A 12,009-nucleotide genomic window follows, 5' to 3' on the forward strand; every position below is an offset into this window, starting at 1 on the left:
TCCATAATCTGCATTGGATCTACGGTCCCTTTATCACCTTCTCCCTTTGTTCTAATAGAGGCGTAGCGCTGTTCCAGAGAAGATCATCTGTGTGTAATACCACTTGATTTCCGCCGTGTCTGCCTGGAGATACCGAACACTGGTATTTCCGATTTGGTTTATGGAGGCACGATGCCCAGGAGAAATAAAGAGAAGTTTAACTTCCTCAGTTGAATATGAGATGTCACAGGCTTCGTTTTAGAATGCATTAAGCGTCCCTTGCAACCATGAAGTATTGAATTTATTATATACATCCTCTTTTGTATTTTACTTCGGGACTATTGTTCAAAGTTCTAAACTATTCCCATACGAGACTGCCTGGCAACAAGACTCTTGTTGTTTATCATCAATATTTACTGCACTGCTGATAACGGTGGCAGACTGAGCACTTTTGTCCTTTGCGGTTATTTCAAGGGACTAGAAAAGTTTGGCAACTCTACAGATGTATTCCTGCCATCAAAAGTGGCCACATTCATAGCTTTGCTTCAATTTTGATAATGGCCATTAGCCAGGATATCCGAGTTGTATTAAGTTTTGTTTGAATGCTGCTATGTTTTGTGAAATCAAGCAGTATAATAAACAACTCCTGTATTAATTATTTTCAGACTAATTCAGAATGATTGAACATTGTTCTTAAATTGATCAAAAGGGCAAACTCAAGTGTAATCGAATCAAGCATAGCACCTGCAAACCACATACATATACAATAGTAGCTTTGTATCGAAATTAGTCGCAATATTTATTTCCCCAAAAAATCTCAGCATGAATGGGATTGATCGCAGACTCCTTAATAAAGGCTGAGCAAATACAAATACTGTATACTTAACTTTTAACGTTTACAAATCAAGAGGGACGTTCAATGACAGAGACAAAGTTAAAACAACATGGGTATTGTTCTTTAAGAAAAGATGTGCCAAAGACTACTGCCCTCCACCCCCTTCCCTCATGCAATCCGTCCACCCCCTGAACGATTGTTCCCAAAGATTGTGTAGAACAGTGATTAATACTATTCAATGTGCCAATTGTAGGTCCAGCGGGCTAACGACATGCACAGTCCGCAGACAAGAATCACAGGAATGCATGGATGAAATAGAGAGGCTTGTTCTTCAGCTGGGGGCCTTATCTTATTTTCACTTTCAACTTTTCGCTCAAGTTCTCTTACTTGTTAAGTCAGTCGGAAAAATCTGTAAAGTTTGATAGGCACAATTACAGTTAAAAATTGAAAAGGGCCTCTTGTTTTCCCTCCTTCAAATGGCCAGCCGGCATTCCAGAAGTGTAACATTGATTGGAGGGCAACACAACGCACACATCCAATCAGTTTTTTCTCTCACAGATCACGTAAGGCTGGAAGAGGTCCAGTGCTCGATGTAATTGGTCTATATACTGCAGATTTGCTTTTCACGGTCCAGCATGCCACACTCAGTATGAATCAAAGTGTTAACAGGAGTGAACTTCGAGCTAAACAGACATTTTTCACCCTGTTAGACAACATGAAGATGGATTGAATTACCTTGATGGCATTGTGTTTATCATCCACAGAACTGATCAACTCAGACACAAAGTGTAGCTTGTGTGTGTTCAAGTACTTCAAGTACCAGTTAAATATCTCTCTCTCTCTCTCTCTCTCTCTCTCTCTACCTCTACCTCTACCTCTCTCTCTCTACCTCTACCTCTACCTCTCTCTCTCTCTCTACCTCTACCTCTACCCCTCTCTCTCTACCTCTACCCCTCTCTCTCTCTCTCTCTCTACCCCTCTCTCTACCCCTCTCTCTCATTAAAAATACAACAACAAGGCAAGACAGAAGCCTTGGTCACAACAAATGGTCACACCTCCATGCTACTGATATACAGTAGCTAAACTCCTTTGAGCTACTTCAAAGAAGACTAGAAGACCAATCATACATGATGGACTAGCCTGGAAAAGGGCTATACCGAGAGAACAAAGTAGTGTCCGGCTACAGCATAATCACTGTTGGTCGAAAATAGGAGATTACTTTGTCATGGACCCTGCCAGCAGCTTAGTATAACATCCCCCGAAGCTAAAATATATTTCTGTGTACATATCCCTATAAGCAATACTTGGATATAAGTTGCAATTCCCTGAACAGCCTTCATCAGGAAGGTAAAGGCAAAGGAGGGGATGTGTGAGGAGGACAAAATGACTGTCTCGCAGAATTCATCGAACTGCAGAGCACCCTTGTTCCACAGTTCCGCGAGTTCCCACTCCATAATCCACCGAGGATACAAGATTATTCTAGTCAACAATATGGTGAGCCCCTGAATGTAGGCCAAGCTACTTCCCACAGCATATGTTCCAAGTTAATTCAACTCGAGGAATATTAGCTAGCGCATTGTCTGAGCACAGGCCCTGGAATTAACTTTCTGAGCTTGAACCAGAATCAGAAATATTGGTATTAGTGTGCAAGTTTGTACCGACAAGGATTTTGTTCGATCTTTCTGACATTGCTGCCGTAAAGTAAAGGATAAAAAAAACATACAAATGGTGACTGTACATGAATATAAAAAAATAGAACCAGAAGTTTATATAATATTTAAAAAATAAACATATACATAATAAAATATATAGTTTAGTTCAGTGGACAGAGTGTTTTACAGGGATGTGTCATCATGCCAACCTAAAATATGATTCTTATCAACCTGATTCTTATCAATTTGGTATATTTTTGTTGAAGATTTTTTGAAGTTGCTTTAGTGAAACATAATGACTGTATAGGTGGGAGAGTTTAAACACATTCTGGACTCAGAGGTGGCAGGAGGATGTAGTTACATTGAAGCATAAGCATCCTCCTGTGAAATACTCCTAACGAGAGCCCTCCAAACGCAGGCTATAAGGCCTTATCCGACAATATTACATTAATTAGCACATTGGTTTTCTAAAGGCTCCCCAAAACAGGGCAGCTACATAGCCCTTCAGCATGAGCCATCCTATTTGAGATCTTCGACTGATCACATTTAAGGTGATGCATTTGTCCAACAGCACAGCCAAAACATGAGTTTAATAATCCATCTGAACTGAAGTGGGGGAGTGTGGCACAGATGTTAGAGAGACAGCAGCTCCGGCCAAGTCCCGACGGGCGGCTAAGAGGATAAGGAGGTTCAAGTCCACCTTGACCCCGACGCTGACCCCACACCATGTCCATTAATCATAGTCCTGGATTAACTACCAGTGAACAGAGGCCTTGGAAAAATGATTGGCCTTTTATTACGCTCCGTGCTTGGAGCCCTACGGAGGATTTATGTTGGCGAGTAGAGTTGAGATACATCGTGGCCCGCATACTACAACTTTGAGTCAACACACGCCTTGCTGCTTTCATGGAGGGTTGGTTAGGATATTCACAGAGGGAGGCTGTGGTAACTCTGCTTGCCCATTATCACAAATTTGTTGACATGCCTGCGTTTTGCATGTGGAAGTGCACATATGTGCAGGACATGTGTCCTTCACGGCATGGGCTTATGACGTGTAAGGGCAAGCTGTAAATCCTCTTGTTTAGAGGCCGCTTGAGATTTACAAGAGATATCCAGGAAAAGAAAGATGTCCAATTGAACAGCCATCACACTAAATTACAGCTAGCTATGATGGTGACAAAATCACAAAATCTATTTTCTTCAAGCTATATAATTTCTTGACTGCTTTACAAGCAATAAGAACCAAAAAGTGGAATTCACAATCCATTCTTTTAACGTTAGAAAACTTTTTTTTGTCATCGGTTTTTCCTTCAGAATACCTTGATGTGTATGTTGTAAAGACGATATTCTGGGGTCCTTGAATAAAATGAAGAAGAAACTAGTAGTAATAGTTGTCTGTTCATGCGGCCCATGTCATAATAATCTCCCGTCTCACATTTGAGGCATAAAGGCCGGCCCTTTTTTTATAAAGACACATGTCAAACTCATCCACGACGAGCAGGAAGAAAACGAAAAAGTTGCAACTCAAGTTGCTCAATCGAGTGGCAAGTGCGATTTCACATTGATTTAAAAATGACAAGCAATGGACAACTCTGCACAGTAATGACAGATTTTTGTTTTTAAGATAACACATCAACCAAAGAAAGATTGTCAAGACTTGCTCGCTTCAAGTTAAATTGTGCCACCAATTGCTGTTGCAGCAGTTGTCAGAAAAGGGGAGAGGGGGGGACGGATGGTGGCCTTTTAGTACAGATAACTACAACAAAGTGTTCAACCCTCTCCCTTGCATGGCCTACTGTCACAGTCATGACTAATCAAATTAAATCCACAAATTAATCCAATATTGTTTCCAAGGTGATACAAAAACACATAATTATGTATGCATGTGGATGCATGTGGATGCACAGGCAATTGTAACAACAGTTTACAAATCCTTCTTCTAAAAAATATATTTATTGTATCCTTGTTAGTTGTCTGCCACAAAGCATTACTATTATTGCAATAACAGTCAATAAAAACAAAAAAATATGTAATTATTTACCAAAGAATGGTCATCAGTAAAGAAATATTGTCGTATCATAATATCTGCATGCAGATGTATCTTTAGGCAATTTCAACATTTTCTTCCTCCTTTGCTTCTTAAAGTAGGTTAAGAATGTCCTTTGGGTACATAGAAGAGAACGCGTGTTAAGATCCTTCAACCCATTTATGGTGAAGATCCCACCAGATGCACTTTGATAATGAAACACATCTAGATGTACACTTAAAGGGGGCATATCATACCACCAGGTGTGAGTGTGATTAGCCATTACAAGCAGGTTTGAAAATGTGCAGCACTGTGACATCACAGGTGGGCATGTCCACCTGGATGTGTGCTGGATAGATCAGTCTACCAGCCTACCCAGTGGACTGAAGTAAACGTTGCTCATCTATGCGTCACACATCTAGGTGGACACGCCCATCTGTGATGTCACAACATTTTGCAAACGGCTTGTAATGGCTAATCACACTCACACCTGGTGGTATGATAGGTCCCCTTTAAGAAGGCAATATCAACACCAAAGCTCAATGAAATTGACAATATAATAAAGATTTACATTGAAATCTTCACACACACACACACACACACACACAAACCAGGGAATAACCGCAAAACAGACTTTTAAAGATCAGAAAAAGTCCACCAGACTGACATTTTTTTTGTCTGATTTGGCAACTGCATAACAGCTTTGGCTTTTTCGAAACAGCTATCACGGGCACATAGAAACCACCGTGGGTGGGGGAGCAAACCCTGCCACAGAGATAAAAACACCTCACCTGCTCTTCGCACTGACTTCACCGCATGCACACACACGCACGCACGCACACACACACACACACACACACACACACACACACACACACACACACACACACACACACACACACACACACACACACACACACACACACACACACACACACACACACACACACACCCTAGCATTCCTGAAAAATCCTGAACCCAAACTCCGGTCACGCTATGCTCTCAGGGTCATGGTTGAAAGAAACCCATTTGGATGGACTTGTAATTAGGAACGAGAAGCACCCATAACACAACCTGAAGAATGTGCAGTTGAACCTGCCGAGGTGTTGGTGCCTCTCATTTAACGTTGTAAACCTAGAACAGAACATGTCATTGCATGGCCTTTTCATCTAAATATGTACACAGTTCGGCCTTTGTAGGGTGGGGAATAGACACATTTGTCATTGACGATGATAATATTAATTTAACTAAAATGTAGGCCTACTTCATTTCCATCAATTGTATAACAATGACAGGTAATAAACTGCACCTCAAAGGCCAGTGAATGAGGGGAAAGCACCGTTTCCGAATATTAAAAAGCACAATTGTAGGAGTGAGCCCCTCCCAGTTGGAAGGCAGGGGACTATCAGAATTGAAAAAACTCAATAACATTGTTCTCTCCGCTCTACCTGGCTGCCGGGGTAGCGTGAGAGGGAGAGGGAGGGGAGTGTCGATAGAACGATTCTTGTCAACAAAGAGGGGTACGGGCCGGCCAGAATTTTTATTTGTAGATTTTACCTGCTAAAGGACGTGATTTTATTGATAACAATATTGTAGGCTACTCAGTATTGATCAGCATTCGCCCGAGATATGTCCAGGAAATTTTAAGCTCCGAGTCTAGTTGACTAGATACACGCAGCGACTATAAAATCCCAAACTATTGACGTGTATATTCAACCGGGACAGGGCGACGGCGGGACATCCCTTCCATACACCCAACCCACCCCCCATTTCCAGTAAGCATCTCGCTGCAGCAGCAGCTGTCAGTGCAGTTCCATACACCTGCCGGAGTTGCGGCTCGAGTTGGGAAACGAGTGTTCTCTGTGAATCCTTAACTCGTGCATTGGGTTAAGCCCGCAGAAACACTTGTACACGTTAGTGCTGCGCCATCACACAGCAATTAAAAAACAGTTTCCCCGCCAACAGCTGTGCTGCAGATCAGCGGCTGCCTATGAACGAAGCCCTTTTTTTTTAATCCTCTGAAATCCCCCTTTTAAACACACGCGGGATAAGACGCCCCGTGCGACGCTGTCAAATTGCGTCGGTAAACACAATTCCACGCGTCGCTCCACACTTTTCGCACAGGATCATTCAAAGTGAAACATAATCGTGAAACATTGTAAAAAGAATAACAGCGTAGCAATGTTTTAAACAGGAAAAAAACAAGACACTCACCTGAGGAAGACGGTTTCCCCTTGCCGCACGGTAATATTGTCCATGACTTTGTTATCAGATTGAGAATCCCCCTGGCTGTGGACGGGCAGTCCTGTGGGTAAAAGAAGCAGAATCCTCAGAGAGAGCAGGCTCATAGACTTCCACCAAACGGCAAAGTATCCACGGGCACTCATCTTCGGCGTAAAGTCCCCCCCACCCTCCACACGTGTTGTCGATAGCAAAAGTTGTTGTTCTTTTCAAACGCGAAAGAGTCCGGGGAAAATCATCCGCTATAATTTGTATCCTGTTATCCTTTTGTACTGTCTGTCTGTGTGCCAGGTGCAGCGGTATGCGCGACGCGGCTCCTAACTATCTGGCGCACTAAAGCATCGCCTCACTGTAACCAACAACCACATACTCTCCGGACGCCCTTTATTCTGCAGCTTATTGTTGACGCCAATGTCACCAATCGCCAACAGCTTATTATCAACTTGAGTGTCCGTCATCTAATTCCGTCACCCGAGGACATGTCTGGAGCCTATTTTTTCTTTTTTTTATGAGGAATATGCCTTGATTAGAATCGAACTGTCTGTCATTATATTATTAACAATTATAATATTGATTATAATAATAACAATAATGGTGCGTCTTATTTCGCCCCAAGGTCGAATATAAAGTGGTAGAATCGTTTATTAAATTCAACGAATAGACATCGAGTAAACGGTAGGCTATGACATTTTGAGATATGAAGGTGACATCATACCGAAAAGCAGTTTTGAGTGCGTAACGTTTTCGCATTAACTCGGGGCATTAAACTATTTCGACTGACCCTGCATGTGTTTTAGCCTATCACTGTATTATATTGAAGATCTGATTATCACTACCATGTGCATTGGCAATATCTTTCTTTGACAGCAGGTTATTCTCTGAACAAAACAATTAAGGTATCAACACTTTCATTAATAAATAGGGTGAGTGATTGAGTGAGTGAGTGAGTGAGTGAGTGAGTGAGTGAGTGAGTGAGTGAGTGAGTGAGTGAGTGAGTGAGTGAGTGAGTGAGAGAGAGAGAGAGAGAGAGAGAGAGCCATGGAAACAAAAATGTTATGTCAATTATAGTATATTGACAATTTAAGGGATGATCGACAATTGTTTTTTCCTTTGCCAATATTAAGGCATAGGATTTTGAAGCTTATTTTGAGATAATAATCAGATATTTGATATATGTAAATGTTACCATATTATTTTATATTATTATCTGATCATTATTGCAATTCATTTGACATCGGCAACCGCAAACTCTTGAAAAGCTAGAAAAAGACTAAGAAGAGTGAATACTCTGGGGAATATGCATTGGACATTGTTGTACGCTGAAAACATCCAATGTTTTGCACACAAACATGTCTTAAAAGTTATGTTTTGAAGACTCAGTTTACCCGCCTGGTCCACTTCAGATAACAGCGGGCAACCAACCCAGTCATATCTGGGTTGGTTGGGAAGGCTAACTTTCTACGAGTGCTCGGTTTACGGAGTAATATGTAATAGGCCTATCAGATCTAAGATGTTATAAAAATGGTCTCTAGAATCTGCACCCTACTGCGCATTTAGAGATGTTTCTGGTGGAGCGGCATGGTCACCCGCTGAGTCCTGTTAATCAGCAGGAGTGATGAGTGAATTTTAAAACCATTTTGCCATCACTTATCTAGGATCCGACGCCCCGCATCTCCGTTCTCCATATAATTACGTTAATGTCGTTATGGATATGATTTTAATTTGATATTAAAAAATACGAAAAATGTTAACCGTAACATGCTGCTGTGATATTCTTGCACCAAGCAAAAAGGGAGCCGTTGATCAATATTAACATTGGTAATAAACATATAGTCTTTAATGTTTAAACAATCTCAATGAAATGTCCACACTTTTTGATAATTGTTTATGCTCGCAACTTTTACTGTAAGTCTAGCAGTTGACAGAAATCCCTCCACCCTCTCCTCCCATCACCCCACTTGCGATCGAATCAGGTATTGGCGATCTAAAGTAGCCAAGATTGGACCACATGAAATTAGAAGGGATTGCAGTGCCCTAGTGCTCAGCTACTTGAGCCTTCGGCAGTCAGACAGAAGATACATGCTATACACGAGCATGAGTCGATGAAACGTACATCTGATATTTGTGGATGTGTCAGCCATGCTGTGCTGATGGATGTCTGCGTGGGTTGTTAGTCCTACCACCTACAGGTGAGAGATGTGTACCTGCTGGATGTACAGTACAGTCATTCCGCCATCTTAACAGAACATTATGACATTGTTACGATCTCCAGTCCGGTTTAATTGTCAATAGTTTCTAATCTCACAGATAAAACTAATCTTTCTGGCTGTATAGGTCACAGACATATGGAAGCCGAATTATAAGGGCAATCATAGTAAAGGCAGGCACATACAGAAGAACTGCAATATATTCACATATCTTTTTATAAAAAAAAACACCTCTATAATTGGTTTTCCACATATAGTTTTAAATGTGGTTGGGTGAGTTAGATTTAACAGCTATTACTCCAACCCATGGCAGCAACGCTTTAATAAGTGTTTCCTGCTGCTAAGGACAGATGGACAGAACTGTTTGTGTGTATCTTCGGGTACCAGGCACTTAAAACCAGATTGTTTGATGCAATGAGCGTATTAGGCTCCCTGTCTGGTTTCTCTTTATGTACACAGGTACATCCACATGCTTTTCAAACTTACTTGAACTGTAATCATTTAGACCTGCAGTCATTGTCTTTATATAAGGTATCCCTTGGAAACTGAATCCATGAGCTCAATTGGATCTAATTTTAAAACTCACCCACTATTCGATATCATCAACTTGCAGAGCCAGACAGCCGAGGCAGTTCCACACGCGCCAGTTCCATACCCACAGTTTTAAATGTACGAATGCTCCACCAGTTATAGACTAACGCATGCGTAGAGAACCCCCACAGCCCACAGCTCTGGATGCAGCACTTATCCGCCAGCTATTGGAAAGTGCTTAATGCTATCAAGGCAGCCAACATTACTTCAATAAGAGTCCACTTTCCTTGTCTTTTATTAAGTAAAATGTGTGTACATTGTGTTCAATGAGGTATTTTTCCAGAGTTTGCTGTATGCTTACACAATACACACACACACACACACACACACACACACACACACACACACACACACACACACACACACACACACACACACACACACACACACACACACACACACACACACACACACACGTTGATACTGTTTTTGCGTGTTTGCTAGTTTTTTTACTTGACTGCACAGTTGCTTGCCTTTTGCTTCCCTGTTGGATCAGGAATTTGTGCTTGTTTGAACTGCATTTTGGCACAAAGTCATGGAAATCTTGATGGAGCAAAAGAGTACAGGCTGTAAACGGTTGTGGTTCTTTGTTTAGAAGTTATTTAAAAGTTTGGAAGCTGATATTCACCATATATGTTAATGAGAATACTTGTTGTTCAGGCTACCTCAATTAGCTACACTTGAATGTGAATGTGAGCTTCAAATAATGTTTACATTCAATGGTGGTTCATGACTAAGCATGTTTATTGGTTGATTAACAAAATCCATAAACCAACATAACATGTAAGGGTACTTGTGACGGAGGGAGGGGGGGGGTATTCGGACATAGAAAGTTAAATGGATAGACAGATGAATAGCTGGTTAGATGGAGGCAACAGCACCTCAAAGCCCACCTTCTAATAAGCCTCCAAAATCCATTATACCAAACAGAGACATCTGCTATTTGCTATTTGTGAGCTAGAACTACTCTGCATAGGTATGTTTGCCTGCTATAACAGATCTGTGAAAAAGGTCTCTTGATGAACAATTTGTGTTGGTAAATTACAGGCTTTATTTAATAGGGTAGCTAAGAGGTGAGTATTTCCTCTTCCAGCATGATGGTCTTCAAACTCTTGGTTGTGAAATACAAGTGGCTTGAAGCATCAGACAAGTGTGGCTTAGGAAGGCTTTAATGGATGTATTCTTAAGTACGAAGAGAATATAGAATCACAAAGAGCACTTATGAATACCACTGGACTGACTTTTTCTGAATTATTTATTTTGTAAAGTTTCTTATGCTGCCACAACAGGCACAACAGGAACTCCATCTTTAGTTGTCTCCTGGCTGGTATCCTTCTTGTTTAGATTTTTCTTGTTTAGACTGAATGGAAAGTCTTGTTTAGAGTTTCCATCCTCACTTTAAAGTCTTTTCTTTCACGGATAAGTATAAGGGACATTAAGTTAACCGCGGTGAGGAGTTATGTAGACGTCTACCTGTTACAGGACAATAATGGTCAGGGTGATTAAATCATCAGTGTTTCCCACACATTGACGAGACTATGGCGCCCCGCCATAGTCTAATTTCGGCCGCCATAGTCTCTGCGTGCACATGAATTATTATTATTATTCAATTTTTTTTTTTTTTTTTTTTTTTTTTTATCGCCACATACCACCCCCCCCCCCCCCCCCGTCAACAATCGCTCCATACCACCCCCCCCCCTCAACAATCGCTCCATACCACCCCCCCCCCCCCCCCCCGTCAACAATCGCTCCATACCCCCCCCCCCCCCCCCCCCCCCCCATAGTCTCCAAAATTTCTGTGGGAAACACTGAATCATCATATCTGTCTCTCCTGGCTACCAGACATCCGTTGAATCCTTGTACCAATTGTGCCAAAGAGCATTTAGCGTGAGCTCAGTCTCGCCCATGAATGTAAACAATGATTATATAGCACTTTATACACGTCTTTTGGAATGAGTGAAATTTGTGTCAGCCCGGAGTATGGTTAAAGTTTGTTGACGAAAGAAAACTGATTAGTACTGAACAAAATGTCTTATCAGAAAGACCAAAGGGCTAGCGCTTTCATGGCATTCGTGTCAGGCACTCTAATGCTAAATGCTCTTAGGCAGAATCGGCGCAACAAAACCATTTTGAAATGATGGTGACTGATGTTTGGGTAAATCAAGGAGAGACAGTAAGGATCGTTTTTATAGCCTGGACAAGTATGGTCCTTTAGTGTTGGGTTGGTCCAGGGTATTGATTGTGGACATTGTTTTTCCTGTTCCGTATAATCATTACTATACAAGGTTGGCAGTCTGTTTTGGCTCCATATAACAGTGCTTTGTCGCGTGTAAAAAGTGCTGAAAGTACAGTATTGACTTAATGTTGTCAAGGCCAGATTCCTGTCGAGAACACGGTTAACATACCACATTATATGTCCCAATTTCATACAGTCAAGCCTTGAAGGAAAGGAAACCATACATGTCTGCATGAAGCATC

The 12,009-nt window shown here is 41.5% G+C and overlaps 1 protein-coding gene across 4 annotated transcripts in view; it reads right to left on the reverse strand.

The window, feature by feature from the left end:
* Positions 1-12,009, reverse strand: part of ntm (neurotrimin) — a 273,608-nt gene that overhangs the window by 72,394 nt on the left and 189,205 nt on the right. The window contains exon 2 of one of the 4 annotated variants that reach the window (XM_030361949.1): positions 6,707-6,797. In XM_030361949.1, coding sequence (XP_030217809.1) covers positions 6,707-6,797 — 91 coding nt within the window. Of the gene's footprint in view, positions 1-6,706; positions 7,147-12,009 lie in introns of those variants that run through there. The other 3 variants (XM_030361950.1, XM_030361948.1, XM_030361947.1) reach the window with 3 other exon arrangements.

The sequence above is a fragment of the Gadus morhua genome, chromosome 7, assembly GCF_902167405.1.
Source record: "Gadus morhua chromosome 7, gadMor3.0, whole genome shotgun sequence".
In the NCBI taxonomy this organism is placed as follows: domain Eukaryota; kingdom Metazoa; phylum Chordata; class Actinopteri; order Gadiformes; family Gadidae; genus Gadus; species Gadus morhua.